The 16,867-nt window shown below is 35.7% G+C and overlaps 2 protein-coding genes across 3 annotated transcripts; both read left to right on the top strand.

Moving 5' to 3' along the window:
* Positions 1-2,717: 2,717 nt before the first annotated feature.
* Positions 2,718-10,699, top strand: LOC147476499 (protein kinase and Mad3-BUB1-I domain-containing protein). 2 transcript variants are annotated; one of them, XM_086582688.1, is made up of 14 exons: positions 2,718-2,811; positions 2,908-3,058; positions 3,135-3,292; positions 3,378-3,468; positions 6,784-6,894; positions 6,965-7,052; positions 7,589-7,692; positions 7,865-7,936; positions 8,017-8,106; positions 8,192-8,349; positions 9,341-9,395; positions 9,472-9,606; positions 9,724-9,842; positions 10,136-10,699. In XM_086582688.1, the coding sequence occupies exons 1-14, from the start codon at positions 2,780-2,782 to the stop codon at positions 10,323-10,325; spliced, it is 1,554 nt and encodes a 517-aa protein (XP_086438814.1). In that variant the 5' UTR covers positions 2,718-2,779; the 3' UTR covers positions 10,326-10,699. The 2 variants fall into 2 exon arrangements, with proteins under 2 accessions (XP_086438814.1, XP_086438815.1); XM_086582689.1 differs by having other exon boundaries at positions 9,724-9,870.
* Positions 10,700-11,853: 1,154 nt separating this feature from the next.
* On the top strand, positions 11,854-15,898 carry LOC147476498 (3-hydroxyacyl-CoA dehydrogenase family protein). The gene is made up of 4 exons (XM_086582805.1): positions 11,854-12,115; positions 13,342-13,563; positions 14,834-14,946; positions 15,114-15,898. The coding sequence occupies exons 1-4, from the start codon at positions 11,930-11,932 to the stop codon at positions 15,478-15,480; spliced, it is 888 nt and encodes a 295-aa protein (XP_086438931.1). The 5' UTR covers positions 11,854-11,929; the 3' UTR covers positions 15,481-15,898.
* The last annotated feature ends 969 nt before the right edge of the window (positions 15,899-16,867 follow it).

The following is a 16,867-nucleotide window of genomic DNA, read 5'->3' as shown; positions in this document are numbered from 1 at the left end:
AGTTGCTTTTGCAAGTTTTTGTTGTGTTCCTTCTCTTTTATGAACTTTTGACGCATCATTTCTAACGTAACGTAATCATTGTTCGCCGCCATATTTTCTGGACTTACTTCGTTTGCATTTGTAGCATCTAGATCTTGAAGGTGAGTTACTAGAGCCTGAGGTGGCGAACGTCTAGATCTGGGTTGTCGTGGCACTTGGAGCTGTGAAGGCTGATCTTGCAGATCTGTTGCAGCGGGTTGATCTATCATTTCCTGATTGATTAGAACTTCCGAATTTTTTGTTGTTGTTGTTGTTGTTGTTATTGTGTTCTTGCATTCTTGTTCACCTGGGACCTTGTAGTTTTTGCCATTAATGGTGCTTGGAAGAAGTAACGTGGAAGAGAGCCCGTCAATAAGGACCACGGACGACGCCAATTATGTTTGGGCAATGAGTCACCTAAACACACTAATGAAGTCGCCAAGGGTGTTGATTATGATTGAGGAGAGACTGAACCATGTCGATGGCTGCCTACGTATCCAGAGTATTTTCTGGAATCAAGTCTTTATGTGCGTAGTTCTTTTGGGAATGAAAATGAGATATCTATAGGTGGGCTTATCTCCTTAAAATCTTATTCAGATCTTTTTATAGAAAGATATCTTGCCTTGTTTGTATATATAGCAAAATCTACCATATCAGGATCTGCCATATATGTTTGTATATATGTTAGCCATACAAGAGGGCAGTAAAAAGTCGGCCAGCTTAGTTGACCATAACAATAGGCCAGTTTAGTTGGCCAGCTTGGTTGGCAACAAAAATAGGCCTGCTTAGTGGGCGATGCGAGTCGGTCGCATTCGTAGGCGGTGCCAGTGTGCAACTTAACCTTTGGTACCCAATGATGACCGTTTATAGGGGTAAGAATGTAGTCGTACATACAGACATTACAAATATTTATCCCAATTATTAATGAACTCAAGTACGTGCACCAATGGATGTCTATTAAACTATCGTTTACAAAGTAAGGTATACAAATATGTTTGCACTTACCAGGCTAATAAGGTATGCAAAGCTAGATGTATGTGCATATACACATTATTATTGGATTCATATGGATTCGAACCATCAACCTCTCGAATAATAGCGCTTTTGCTATTTTGAGCTTATAACCCTAGCGGAAAACACATATATTGGTATGTCACATTGAACAAATTTTTTTTTTTTTTTTTTTAAATTGCTCATCGACAATATAGAATTTCAAAATGAAAAATGTAATTTTTATTGACAATATTATACATAATATCTACCGAAGAATAAAAGTTGTTCACAATTAAAAATATAATTATATATGTTTTTGGGGTGTTAACTGATTTGATTTTTTTTTTAGTTTTCGACAAAGGAATATTGTTTAATGACCTCATGAACAACTAAATATCGAACAAAAAAATAATGCTTAAAAATAATGTAACCTCAGGATATGATGTTCCTGCGAAATTGGTATACACAGATGACAGTGCATAACCCCACCTTAAGTATATACAAAATATGGTATGCACAAACATCTGTGCACACCACATGATTTTGTTCTTGCAAAAGTTCAACATTTTTTTTTTTTTTTGACATTGTTCATAATTTAATCTCATAACAACCTTAACCTCACTCGTGAATGAAAGAAAACCCTATTAAAGATTGAAAAAAGGAAAACCAAACAAATATTATTCAAGATCAAAGTTTTAATATTTATACACACAAAACAACTGAAAATGAAGAACACTAAATACAATGTAAGTTTGAAAAGAAACCAATTGAAATTAAGATAAAATTTAGATACATCTTACAAGAAAACAGTAAAAACGAATCACAAAAAAAAAAAAACAGATTAACATCAAATTGATTATGAAAAGATGGAAACAGAGATAACAATTACAAAAGAGAAAGTTGTGAAAGAACCAAATCGATATAGAAATACAGTAATCACATACTTTATTGTTAAATCGATGATGAGAAATATAAAAAAACCCATTAATCGATCTAAAAGATTTCACCTGGATGCTTTTTTTTGTTTCTAAGTTTTGGATCCAAAACTTGTGAACACATAGAGAGATTGAGATAAGGTTAAAAATGGAATTTAAAATTTTAGAAAATCCAGTCAAAATTGAATTGTCCTTATTAATGATTGAAAATGGAAAACAAGTTTTTGCCGTGATTAAAATGTATAATGGGTCAGGCTATCTTGACATCTTATTTTGACACTTTATTTTGACATCTACAACTTACACAATGAACTAAGGACTGATTTTCTGGGAATATGTTCTCCATACAATAGATATCATCTCCACAAAATATCAAGACATTTGAACATGTCTAATCTTGTCAAAAGTTGTATTTAAGTTCAATATTTATCTAACTGTCCACAATTTTAGCACTATTTTTAATAAAGCTAAACATATCCGATTGAGACGAGTTTTGGTGGAGATTCTATCCAAGGAAGATTTTCTCTACCAAAAATTAGCTCTTAGTTTAATATGCAAGTTCACTTTTAGGTTTTGGATGTTAAGATAAGGTGTCAAAATAAGATGTCAAGGTAGCCCGCCGGCCTGCCCCATGTATAATTTGTCTTAATTGTAACTCCGGCTGGCCTAGACCACGAAAAAAACTGGAATTAGGGCCTAAAGCCCAATCCAAGCCCATGAAATAAGGTCACTATAGTCATTTCGTAAAAAAAAACTCAAATTTCAAAATAACTGAAACCTGAAAACACTTTCCCCGCTCACAAAACTCCACACCAATCCTCAAAACAACAATCATGGCACACGACCCACTTCTCTCATGGCTAATGTAAGTAAACACAAACCCACCCTTCATTAACGTAAGTAAACATTTGTCTTCGCTAACAACCTTAAATTTCTCATTTTTTTTTTTGTTTGTTTTCAGTTCAATAAAGAAAGAATTAGATGACTTGAAGAAACCAAGAAACAAATCAAGAGAACCATTAGATGAATTATTACATGACTGTATTATGAAGTTTAAAGACAATGATAAATATCGTAACGATATTCGCTTTCTAAAGATCTGTTTACTCTATGTAAGTTTCATTTGACACTGCCCCTTTATTGTGTAAGTGCAATTTTTTTGTTTTGAATGTGGGTTTTTGTTTGTAGGCGGATTCGATACAGGATTTTGAAACTGTGTTTAAAATGATGGAAGGGGGAAAGATTTGTGTTTTGTTTGCATTCTTGTATATTTCTTATGCTGTTTTTTTAGAAGCTAAGGGGAAGTTGGTTGAAGCTGATGGTGTTTATCGAATGGGCATTTCGAGGTTGGGTTTGTTTGTTTGTTTTATGCCCCTTTTTGTGTGTTTATGTGAATGTGGATTTTAAGGTTATGGTGTTTTGGTGTGTTAGGAATGCGGAACCGGTAGAGGAGTTGAAAAGAGTATATGGTGAATTTCTCCAAAGGATTAGTAAGATTGTGGATGGTAGACAAGATAGGAAGGTATGTTTTAGTTTCTAATTATGCTAGTTTTGTATGTTAAATTTATGAATTTAGGTTCTAAAAGTTGTTGCTATTGTTTGTTGGTGCAGTTTTGAAATTTATTTTTGATTTTTTATGTAGAGGTAACACTGTTAAACTTGACTGTTAGGTTGTTCCTTGAAAGTGGTGTATTTGTGAGTGTGTGTGAGAGAGGAAGTGAAAAACAATGAAAAATGAGGGAAGGGGTTCGTATAGGTATAGGACGGAAGTCCCTTCTTTTTTTCATGTCGAACTGATAGATAAGTTACTCAATGCCCTCTCGCTAAAAGAATTAGTTCACTCTTTTGATCATTATTGATACTTTTCCTGCCCAATTGTTGGGGAAGGGAAGGAATGGATGAGGTTTCTTGATGGCATAGTGAAAAACATATTGTTAGTATTATGTCATGTTATTCATGAATATTTTAATAAAATACAGTGTTTCAAAATTTTAATGGATATGTCTAAAGCTCAACCATATTTGATGGTTTCCCAAAATTTTCTCACCGTAGATAAAAACAGATTAAAAGTGTGTCAGGCATTGCAGGCATCACTGCAGGCTTTACAAGGATACCGGAAGGCGCATGACTTGTCTAACATAGTTAAGATATTTTCTATGAAATATGTCTCACATGGACATGATAATGGATTTAGGTGCTCGAGTAGGTTTTGTTACCTAAACAATGTTCTTCCTTCAACTCTTAGGTAACTGATAATAGGACTCCTAGACTTTTCTTGTTCTATGGAGATATCAGAATAACTCACCTTGTTGATACTTAAAGTATGACTCTTATCCAACAACCTTCAATTTTTGAGCTGCAGAATGACTCTCTTTATGACATTTTCGAAGAACCTAATTGTACTTCCTTACTAAAAATCATGTGTGAAATGCTATCTTACCTGCGATGGCAGTTTAACTTTGAAAAGTAACTATGAAGGTGGAAACGCTTATGCAGATTTAAAAAATTTGTGATATATAACGTATTTATGTCTAAGCTATTAGCTGTCCCTGTTATTTTTAGAATGCCATAGGTTGCATGAGTGGTGACTTTTACCCTCTTTACATGTAAATTTAAACAAGTTTCCAAGTTTTAATGGACAAGCACTTTGGTCTCTCTCACGTTTGCAACACATTTCATGTGGTGATGAGTTGGACAGCCAGCCATGGTGCCACCATGCACAGAACCTAGGCATCCCATTCTTGGCCTTCCAACCAACGATATTTTGGAAGTCAGAAAGATGTTCATACACAAATTAACAAAGATATTGTCATCAATGCCTCTTGCTCCATCCTACACTGACTCGAGTCAGGATGCTCATGATATCATGTAGATTTATGGTAGATCCCATTATAATATTTGCATTGAGATTATTGGTAGATTTTCCGTTGACAGAAAGCGATATGGAATTAGGCAGTCCCCTACCAGATTTTTTAGAAAATGAAAAAGATGTAGGTGCAAAACCACACCAGGTGAGAATATAAATAGTACATGACAATTCATAGTCAAATAGAAGATGCCAATGCTGTTCCTGTGGAACCACCGTGCTGGCTTGCTTGTAGATATATCTGTCACGGAGGGGAGGGTACTCGCTATTCTGCCGTCTTCTTCTTGTTCTGCGGGCCTGTCTTATACATGAGCCTGAAGTGGAGTCTTTGCTGCTGGTCAGTACAGAGCACACACACTGAGATGTTTTGCATACTTCACTTGACTAGTCGATCTCGTATAGCTAGTCTTCCCATGAAAGCTATTCGAGCTATGAAATAATGCCTAGGTACACAAGAGTTATGGCATAGATGATAGAAGTATAGAACCTTTGACCATTCCACTTTTTCATGCCTAGTTGTAAGCTGCATAGGTTTTCTTAATAGTAAAGTGCCTTTTTGCTTTAAGGGTCCATACTATAGTGTCTTCTTCTTCATGAAATAAATTGATCTCTCTTGTTGTTCCAGAGATTAATAACTTGGGTTCTGCTGTTAAGGTGTAGTTTCGACGCAATGAAGGGATCTGATATTGAAAGACAATCTTATCTGTGAAAGATTATTCAAGCCAAACTATTGTCTCTAATCAAGCTGGTCTGTTTACAGCAAATAAAATTCTTATGAGTATGTAACAGTGTAAACCTTGACAAACTGATCTATATTTTTTTTGAAAAGGATTAATAGGGTTAGGCAGACCCTTATCTGTATTAGAAGATTATAATCTTACATAAACTTCTCCTCTTACATCATTTGTGTTTATCTCAGTTAACACACTAGTGAGAGGAGGACCATTACAGATAAAACTCTCATCAACATGTAAAGAAAGCCTTGCTAAATGATCAGCACTCTTGTTCACTTCTCGATACACATGTGTGTCTGTTACCTCCTACAACTGATCTGCTGTGTGCTTCATGGCTGCCCGAAGGTTGCTGCAGTACCATGGGGCATTCTCCTGACCTGTTAAGATACGGATAGGCCCTTGTGAATCTGAACACACTGAAGTCTTGTTGAAGCCGTGCTGTTGACATAGTTGTAGACCGACTTCGATTGCCATGAGCTCTTGGTATAATACCGATCTTTTGTTTCCACCTCCAGTGAATGTGAATATCACATTTCCATTATGGTCTACTGCTATACCACCACAGCAAACATACTGATCAGTCATGGAACCGTTGGTATTTAACTTGATGAATCCAGTGGGGGGTAGCTTCCATTTGCAGTAGAGGGGAGTCTTGTTCTTGTATTGAACATCTATGCCAAGTCTGATCAAAAGGGCCTTTATATCTCCAACATCAGGCATCGAGACTATTTTAATGCCCAGATAGATCTTCATGTCCTTAATAATAGAGAAAGCTAGTTGATCCCAAGATTTTGATTTGTTTTGAAATCTTCTACCATTTCTCTCCATCCATATATAAGGTAAATATTCAAAAATACCAAATAAAAATATTTTCTCTGGTGTATTTCAGCATGAATGTGGATGTAATGTCTTTTTGACAAATACCGTTTGATTATAACAGTAAAACTGATGACTGGAGTTGCTCTTGTTCATTTCTAGCGATGGACTAGAGAAGATAGAAAACTTCATATCATGTTTCTAGGACCTACAAATATTATCTAATCATATAAAGACAGTTTGTCTCAACCAGTCACTGTGAAGGACTTCTATTCCATTACTGTTAAAAGAATGTGATTGATTTTGCATATATCTAGGATACCGTTAAAGGATGATAAACCAAATAGAGTTCATTAGTAATTCGTGTTTACTTTTGTATATTTAAATGTGATGGCTGATCCTTCAGATTTTTCTTTTGTAGATTGACAACGGTGAGCATGCTACTGCTGAAATGGATGGCGTTAATCCCTGGTCATTGGACACCATCAATAATTTGTTGATGAAGCTCAAGCCACACATGATGAAGTACAATGTGAGGAACTGTATTAGATAGAAGCACCTTTATTTTGTTTTCATCTCTAACGTTTCGGCAATTACTTCAGGGATATCATCTGACTACAAAAAATTACTCAGGAAAAGTTCCGTTGTCTTCTTTGCCCAACTCTTCAAGGAATAAAATTGTTGAAATAGGTGCTGCCCTCATTCTACGTAATAGCTACATTTGATATTTTTTAGTATCAGGCTCTCTAAATTAGGTCATTTAAAATGGAATTGCATGGCATATTTGTGTATTTTTACATAAAAGTGTAGTCACAGTTCCTCTTTCCTATACAATCTCGGGTAGTTCTTTCTTTACAGAGAGAGCTAAATTGAAAAAAATATAACTTATTTTCCCTCCCAAAATCTTTCAAAAATAATCTAAAAGATATTTGCTAACTTTTATATAAATTGTTTTGTTTGATAGATTTATATCAATAATAGTATCTTTGCTGTACCTTTTCCTCTATGTCTTGGGCTTATTTCTCATTTTAGGTTTTTTATTTTCTTAACAATATTGCCCACTTTAACCTCTACCTTTTATTTTTCAAGAGTAAGGATTTAACGTTTTGAGTACTTCAGATTTATGAGTTTTTGACTTTTACAAGGGGTGCCATCTCTTAGAGGCTTTATGTGCAGAGGATTCAGATTAGTGTAACTGAAATTGTCCTTGCTCCTTAATGTCGCAGGTAGCAAAAAATACCAAATCAAAGGATGCGCAGGTAAGGGTGGGTTTGCTCAAGTATTCAAAGCATGTGTGAACAGTAACCCTGATGATGTTGTTGCTCTAAAGGTTGGTTTACTTTTCAAAGTATTGACTGATGTGAATAGCAGTAAATCATGGAAAGCATTTACTATAAATAGCTTCTGCTATTCTCATCATTGACTTCTTGAGTTTTTTGGTTGTAGAATATGGCTTGTTATTGTATTGGTTTATTTGTTTATACTTTTGAATTCTCTGCCAGATACAAATGCCTCCTTTTCCATGGGAGTTCTATATGTACCGTCAGCTTGATAAGCGCATTACTGATGAGGAAGTAAGCCATTTACTGAAAGTCATAAATCCTTGAGAGTTCAGATCGTTATTAATAGAAACTTTTTACTCCCTTAATTACAGAGACTAAGCTTCTCATATGCTCATAGAGTTCATATGTATTCTGACTATAGTATACTTGTCTGTGACTACATTGCCCATGGAACACTACAGGTAAAAGCTTTTGTGTTCTGTATCTGCTTTAATACCATCATTTATAGTTACCAGATGAATCAGCTGAACTTGAAGCATTGTGCAGGATGCTATAAATTCTTACTTAGTGATTGGGCAGAGAATGGAAGAAGTTCTTTGCATCTATTACTCCATAGAGATGCTCTGCATGCTGGAAACTTTGCACAGTGTTGGCATCATTCATGGTGATTTCAAGCCTGATAATTTGCTTATGCGCTATTCTAGGTATCCCTTTTAATTAACCCTTTCTTAAATTTCAAATATACATGGCGTGAAATTTTTTGTTTTTGTTACCACGATAAAGGTGTCATTCTTTTTATTAATGCCTACTTGCATTCTCGTTTACAAAGACACCTGAGAAACACTTCAATATTCATTATGTAACCGTGATAGCTTGCATCTTTAGCTGAATTACTTAGGTCTTGATGCAGAAAAAACTTGTAGGGTTCAGACATGTGACTCTAAACCCTAGAGTGTCATTAAGATCTTAATTATCTTGTATACTTTCTTAGAAGCTACTGTCCTTCTACTTACAATGTTCATTATATTGCTCGAACTGCATTTAGTGTGGCATATTGAATTGGTTAATTAGATTTAGGCAACCTATTGAAAATGCTAATCTCGGTGGCAGAGGTATTTTCTTTGGAGATATGACTTCTGTGCTTGGTATTTGCTAACTCAGCCATCATGTGTGATTTGGATGTTTATTCAACAACATAAATAAACATATTGGGTGGTTTAACCATACTAATAATGTAAGCCATGTAGGAGAATTCAGCTGAAGTGGTATATTATTGTATGAGACTCGTTGAGGATTGTGTTACGGTGGTAGGTTGTCCATATCGCGAATCTTTGTCGTATTGATGTGTTGTCATTTTTTGGGGCCTGGGCCGCTTGAGAAGTCAACCTGGTCCGGTAATGGAAGAGTTTAAAATTTTCTTTTGGTCTTAAATTATTGTATTCTATGCGATTCTTCTTTCCCAATACATTGGACTTTGCAGGATATCTCCGTGGCCATGATAAGTCACTACATTCAGTTACACGACATATGTTAGTAAAATATCATGAAATCAAGCAGAGACTTACAGTACTAACAGTAGTCCCATAATGTGTTTTTTGTTTGGCATTAACAATGACATGCTTAAGAAAACTTAGAGCTAGGATCTTTTCTATAAATTGTTTTCTGAATGATTTGGTCCTTTTTACTCCTTCTCAGGGATGACCTCGCAATGGATGGGTTTTCTAGCAGAACTGGCCCTTGGCGTGATCAGGTTAGTTTTTGTTGCATCAGAGGTTCACATCTTGTTCACGCTGCAGTGTTTGACAGGCTTATGCACAATAATGCAGGGACTTTGCCTCATAGACTGGGGAAGGGGAATAGACCTAAGCCTCTTTCCAGATGGTACAGAGTTTATGGGAGATACTCGGACTTCATGCTTCCGATGCATTGAGATTCAAGAGAAAAGACCATGGAAGTTTCAGGTCATACTTCTTTTTCTTTTATACAGTAGATGATTGATCACCTCCTTTTTGTAATTTGTGCTGACAGCTTTAAAGTATGGATTATCTCAACTTCACATGAGTTTTTCATGCCATCAGGTAGACACTTATGGTCTCTGTGTTGTTGTGCACATGATGCTTCATGGATCATATATGGCCATTGAAAAGGTCTCTTCTGATGGCACTGATCTCTATCGACCCAAATCAGCTTTAAAGCGGTACCACTCGACTTTCTCTATCCATTTGGTAACTTGCACATTAGATCATTTGACTTTATGCACTACTAGCCTACATTTGGAGTCAAATTTCGTATAACTGTTCTTAGCTTAGTATATAACGCAGTACGGATTTTTTACTCAGCTGAGGACTTCTGTTGTGATAGTTACTTCTTTAAGGAAAAAAATATAAATAGGAAAAACTTTTTTACTTTACATTAGTTATATGCTGTTTTTGTCCAATTTCTTCTCCTATGAGGATTTTTCTCTGCCCGTATTAAATAATCAATGTTCAGGTATTGGAATGTTGATCTATGGAAAAATCTTTTTTCAACATTGCTTAATGCTGACGCCAATGATGATCACGTTAAGATGTTGCAGAGTTTGAGGAAGTCATTTGAGGATTACTTAAGTTCACATCCTGAACTGATTAAGAAGCTAACCGAATTATTGAGGAAGCAAAGGGCTTCCTTATGTTCTGCTTAGCATGGCATTAATCTCTCCTAAACATTGCTATGAGTTCCAGGAATTCAGACATGATCAAAAATAGATGTAGAGACATCCTCACTCTTTTTCGCGCTGCTGGTTGAAGTCACTGGCAAGAGGTTTTGCATTGTATGGAACTAGCGGTCTCTGGAAGAACTATAGCGTATGTACATATCTGGTAGGGGATTTTGGACGACAGGATTGTATTTGTAACAATAATCTACGCTTCAGATTACTCTCACATTGTTTTATATAAGGTCCAAAAGTACATTTCGGAAAATGTTGTATAAAATCTCCATCAGATCAGTTAAACAATGTACTTTATTGTATTAACACATGGATTATGTTGGTAACCAATTCTACGTGTCTGCAAATAGTCTTTTTAATCTATATACTTGAGCTGGCTAGAAGCTAGATTGTCTATGGTAGACAAACTTCACGACTGCTAATAATTTTCTATACACCGCAAAGCAAGGCCCAATTTTTCGGGATATTAGGATATATCGGAGAGGCCAAAAAAAGATATATATCGGATATATCGATATGTCGGAGAGATAAATCGTTTTTGCCCTTTTTTTTGATGATAATATTCAAAAAATCAAAAAATCGAATATATCGAAAATATCACCGATATATAATGATATATATCGGGATATATCGTTATATATCGGTCAACGATCAACAAAAAAAAAAAACGCTGTCCAACCAAGTCAAACGATATAATCGAAATGGAATATATCGATGATATATATCTTTATATCGGTTTTACCGATATATATCGGTTTTTAAAAATATTAAATTTTTTGAGCCGATATTTCGGATTTTTCAAGTCGGATTGAAAAACGATATATATCGGGCGATTTTTCGATAAATCGACCGATATTTTTACAAGAAAGCAACAGAGTGACTCTCAAGGACAAAATTGCCGAAAAAGTAACTCTCAAGAATACTTTTTTTTTCGTAACTCATAAGGATCGGGTAGATGAAAGATCAAGTATACTCTTGACGCGAAATAAAAAACGGACCGAGTAAATGAAATGTCAAGTATATTTGCGAAATAATTTAATAAATGAACATTGTATTTAGTATGAACATTGATTGGGTATGTATATTTAATGTTCATAGTCTTTTGTATATGAACATTGATTGGGTATGAACATTCGATATTCATAGTCCTTGTATGAACACTCATTGTTCATAATAAAATGATATAAAAGGTAAAATCAAAAAATATTTATTTTAAATCCGAGCCACTGATATTTAAAAAAAGTAAAAGGGCTGGGCCAATTTATTTTGTCCTTGAAGGTTGAAATAGTGCCCCAAAATTTGTCTTTGTGAGTTACTCACAAAAAACAGTGTCATCTAGTCTCAAGAGTTGCTTTTTCCCCAAATTGACTATTTTCTTGACCAAGCAATACCAAAAAATATTTTGACCGTACCAGACCCTATGTACTAATGGGCTTCTAATGTGTGGTACCCATTTTCAGTTCCTCTGAATGTGTGCCATATCTAGTAATCTAGTTATTGTACTTTATTTTATTTTTTCCAACAGCTAGTTTTCAGAGTTACGTTTGTCTAAACTATTTTCAAGGTGGTGAGTGAAAATGGCAGAAGTGAAAACTGTTGGAGTAATTGGAGGTGGACAGATGGGTTCTGGAATTGCTCAACTTGCTATTGTTGCTGGTATTGATGTTTGGCTTCTTGATTCTGATTCCAATGCTTTAACAAATGCTACTAAGTCTATTGGAAACTCCATTCAACGTTTTGTTTCTAAAGGCCAACTTTCTCAGGTCCATTATATAATAATAATCAAGTTTCATTTCTTACAGTATGGAATGTTAGTTTCTTTGGTTTTTCATCACGGGCTTTTGTTATTTAACCAATTTATGTTGTTGAGTTTTGGATTTAGATTGATTATTCATATTGAAAAAGTTAGAATGAGTGTATGTTTAGACTTCCACAAATAGAAAAACTGTAAACCAATTTAAAATAATCGTTGGAAATGGAAACAAACTTGTGAATACTTGCTATCTGATCGTTATGTTGTTGGGCATAGCATGATGGTGGAGCCTTTGTTTAACAAAGATAACTAACATCCTTGAGCTGCACGCCTGCACGGATAAAAAAGATGTAGTAAATCTCTTTGAGAAGCAAGAAGAGAATGAAAACCAGTTTAATATTGGCAAGCAAAGGCATTTCGTGGCCAAGAATCATGATATTCCTCAGAGGAGCCTTGTCATCATAGGGATGCTAATCTTTTGGTGAAAGCAGTGGAGTGAGTAAAGGATACTTTTGAGTTTATTTATTTATTTTTGTTAAATCTATACTATGGAGCATTGATTTGTGGAGGCAGTGGGTGTACTTGTTTGCTTATCTTTTTTGTAGTAGGATATTTCTTTGTACATTGTTCAATACTTTTCCGTAATTGAATGACATTAATAGTTTGCTTCTCCAAAAAGAAAAGAGAGAAAAAAAAAAGAAAAGGAAAAAAGAAGATTGAAAGAAAGAAAAAACAACAAGAGGAATTGACACCAAATCCACTTTTGCTCAAAGGTAAATGAAGCAACAAAAGAACACAATTTGGGTATTTATAACAACGGAAAGTTATGACCTCCCTCAAACAGCACTTGCTGCTCTCGTCTGTGGACTGGATGACCGGTAGTATCAGGCCAAATTGCTTACAGTCTTTTCGTTACATGGATATAAACCACGTGAATGCACAACTTAGGTGGATAAGCATTGCTATTTTTGTTTGGCTGTGCTGTTTTGGTATTAGTTAGTTACAGACTTACAGTAAACGTCACCAGCACTTGGTATCTTCTTTTCGTGTCAGATCTGGATTGATCTGTTAATTGAAAAAGATTCCTGGTTTTGTTTTGGAGTACGAAATATTTATATACGTGTATTAGAAGAAAAGTATTTTCTACGAATAGTAGTTTTTCTGTTGTGCAACCTTTATTAGCTTTGTAATATCGATTCATTACGTCATATTTATATTCTTCGTTTTACTTGACAGGAAAAAGCAAAGGATGCTCTAAGACGCTTGAGATGTACCTCAAGTTTGGAAGATCTCCAATCTGCTGATGTTATTATTGAAGCCATCGTGGAGTCAGAAGATATAAAGAAGAGTCTATATACTGATTTAGATAGGATTGCAAAAGGTTCGGCTATATTAGCCTCAAATACAAGTTCCATCTCTATTACTCGTCTGGCATCTGCAACTAGCCGATCAAGCCAGGTTACCATTTTCCCCACAAATTCTTGATAGTTTACCTACATGATCCGAAATTAAATGTTACTTTGTTCTGTTGCCTTGCATAAATGCTAACATGGATCTTAAGTATCTTTCTGTATTGAACCGCAAAATTGATTTTATCCATTTTACTCATTCTTCTTGAACACTAGTATGTTTAATATGAAGTGGTGGAGTAACACAATTAACAGTGAAGTGGAGAGATCGATGCCTGAACAGAGAAGAGGATTCATGTTGCCAACCCCCAGTTACTGGGCATCTTCATGACCCTCAGTTGTTACATATGCTAATTCATGACGTAAATCCGATCAACAATGTAGTTTTTTTAAATCCTTTTTGACCAATGGCACTCATGGCAGTAAAGCTTATACCTCAAATGCAATTCATCTGAACAAAGTAGGTAGAAAGTTGATAGTAATATGGTAGCATAACTTACATATCTCATGTGTATTGTGGCTCAGTTGGTACTGCTTACATTCTTAGGGTGTGTTTGTTAAATTTTAACTCATGTAAATGAAAGGAAATAAAATGGGTGGTCCACTATGGAATGGAATGGAAAAGGAAATAATTTTAAATGGTATGTGTTTGGTAAACTGAGGAAAGGAAAGTAAAAACTGGGAAAAGGAATAATCTTGTTTGTTTGCAAAAGCTATGGAAAGGAATAATTGTATTGTTGGGTCATGGGTGTATTAGTAGTAAGCCCTATCTATCTATTTCCTTTCCTTTCCTTTCCACAAAAATTTCAGGGGTTAGCTAAGGACACAAAACCTTTTCCATTTCTATGATTTTGTTTCCATATGGAAAAGCCCATTTCCTTTCCATGGGTAAACAAACGCCTTAAAAACTATGGAAAAGGTGGACCACTCTTATTTTCCTTTCCTTTCCATAGTGTTTCCATCATAACAAACACACTCTTAATCTGTGTGGTCATGTGTTCATACTGACTCCATAGTTGTGTTTGAGTTGTGTGTGATAAAGAAGTTTGTCTCGTTGAAGTACAATGATAGTGGATAGATGAAGTTTGTTCCTCACTGATTTTAAGTGCCAAAGAAAATTGGTTTCTTGTTAATTGGGGGAAGGAAAAAAGGTAAAGAAGGTTTTTTGTGTGTGGTTGTGTTGATGGGAGGGAGGGGGGTTATAGTCGAGTTTATGCTGTATCCTCTGAAATTAACTGTTTCAATTCATTAGAATGGCTGTAGTGGTAATACAAAAGGAAATATCTATATTAGGCTTCTCATGTGCTTCCGAATGGCAGGTTATAGGTATGCACTTTTTTAATCCCCCTCCTATCATGAAATTGCTTGAGATTGTGAGAGGTGGAGACACGTCTGATGCAACCTTTATGACCGTAAAAGCTTTGGCTGAGAGGTGAGTACTGTTCAAACGAGTTACTCTGCAACATGTGGTCTCCTTTCCCTTGGCAATAATATGTGATATGAAGCAACAGTGATTTAAAATGACCAATTCCTTCTGTTCATTTGATCACTTTGTAGGATATAATTAATTTAAATTTCTAATGATAAAATGGAATGTAGGTTTGGCAAGACAGTTATATGCTCTCAAGACTATCCTGGCTTCATTGTAAACCGCATCCTTATGCCTATGATTAATGAAGCATTTTTCACACTCTACACAGGGGTGGCAACAAAAGAGGATATTGATACTGGAATGAAGCTGGGTACAAACCATCCAATGGGTCCTTTAGAACTTGCAGATTTCATAGGACTAGATGTTTGCCTATCAGTAATGAGGGTGCTTCATGTTGGTTTAGGTGACAGCAAATACCGACCCTGCCCCCTTCTTGTGCAATATGTTGATGCTGGTCGCCTTGGTCGCAAACGAGGCATTGGTGTATACACCTATGGTAAATTACCAGAAGCAAAATCACCATCTCGACTTTGAACTGTATGGATTTTACAGAAGTCCTTTGACTCTGCTATTTATCGATCAGGCAAGGATGAATAAGTTTGTTTACCACAGACTGGAGAGGAAGTGTTGTCAAGTCGTCTGCGGTGTCAAGGACCACTCAACTTTGAACTGTTTGAATTTTGTAGAAGTAGTTTGTTTGTCACAAACTGGAGAGGAAGTGTAGTCAAGTGGTCTGCTGTGTCAAGGACCTGTACGCCATAATGGAGACCTTATGAATAAGTGTTACTTGTTGAAAATTGTACAAGTAGTTGAGGAATGAACACTTGTATTTATCTCATGGTGCCCCATCAGCCTAGGAGATATCCTCTTTAAATTTACGGTATCAATGTAAATCCATGTTTCAGTACCCTTATAACTTGCAGTTATTAATACATAAGTTGAGTTTCCTCTAGTTCCTTGATTTAAAAAATCTCTTTCAAGCTATGTGTATTAATATAAAAACACATTTTCCTTGTCCGCACAAAATCTTGGGTTGGAAGGTGACGTCTTCTTCAAGTTACATATACAAGTGCCGAGTTAGATTGACCTTCAGAGTTCAGACTGATCAGCAAGCCCTAGCTTTTTTCAAAGGATGCAACCATTTTTCCAGATGCACAATAATTGCTTATTCATCTTGGCTTCCAGCTCCTCCGTTGCCCACAGCCGGGTACACAGACGGTTAACTGACTCGAGCATTCAAATCCAGCGTGACAGTGAAGAACAAGCAGGCAAGTTCTCCGTCTTTCTGTCCTTAACATGCTATGTGATCTCAGGGCTTTGCCTTGGCCCTTCAGTGGGAGAGATCTTGGTGAAGTTTTTTTTATTTTTTGCTCGATATATCTTGGTGAACCTTGAAAGTACACTTACTCATGTATTTTCTAAAAACATAGCTCACTAACCATTGTATAGGCCCACTCTTGAATGTGTTGATTACCTGAAAGTAATGTATACGGGGTTCTCTTTGTAGTATGTCATTACTAATGCTATGTGAAACAATAGTCATTTGATAGTGTTATGCTTGGATGTCTATTTGTCACACATATTTCAAATGAGTCAATGCAATTGGTCTCAACTGTTGTGAAATACACAGCTTTGTAATGGTTAACTGAGAGTCGGCGTTAGAATGCATGCTGTCATTGAGCACAAGAAAATATCCTTGGTAATATCTCCCATGATACAACTGCTTTCAACGTGCCCGTAAGAAGAGAATGTAGAACCAACGTTCCATGCTAGAAAAGAATATGTTTCAATTATTCAGGGTCTTTTGTAGAAACTTTTGCCATTGTCTTACTGCATACCTATGTTACATGGGCACGCCGTATTATAAAATAATCCGTGTTGGATAAGTATCCACGAGTGAGTGTTGGACATGCCACGGACA

The sequence above is a fragment of the Coptis chinensis genome, chromosome 9, assembly GCF_015680905.1.
Source record: "Coptis chinensis isolate HL-2020 chromosome 9, ASM1568090v1, whole genome shotgun sequence".
Taxonomy (NCBI): Eukaryota; Viridiplantae; Streptophyta; class Magnoliopsida; order Ranunculales; family Ranunculaceae; genus Coptis; species Coptis chinensis.
The sequence above is the reverse complement of the archived record's forward strand: the minus strand, read 5'-3'. Positions and strand labels throughout refer to the sequence as shown.

Excerpts from the sequence above, each read along its gene's own strand:
- LOC147476499 (XM_086582688.1), top strand. The coding sequence starts at position 2,780 with ATGGCACACGACCCACTTCTCTCATGGCTAAT. Across the intron at positions 3,469-6,783 it reads ATGGTAGACAAGATAGGAAG|ATTGACAACGGTGAGCATGC; the intron begins GTATGTTTTAGT and ends TTTCTTTTGTAG. Across the intron at positions 9,396-9,471 it reads CTGGCCCTTGGCGTGATCAG|GGACTTTGCCTCATAGACTG; the intron begins GTTAGTTTTTGT and ends ACAATAATGCAG.
- LOC147476498 (XM_086582805.1), top strand. The coding sequence starts at position 11,930 with ATGGCAGAAGTGAAAACTGTTGGAGTAATTGGAGGTGGACAGATGGGT. Across the intron at positions 13,564-14,833 it reads CAACTAGCCGATCAAGCCAG|GTTATAGGTATGCACTTTTT; the intron begins GTTACCATTTTC and ends TCCGAATGGCAG. Across the intron at positions 14,947-15,113 it reads GTAAAAGCTTTGGCTGAGAG|GTTTGGCAAGACAGTTATAT; the intron begins GTGAGTACTGTT and ends AATGGAATGTAG.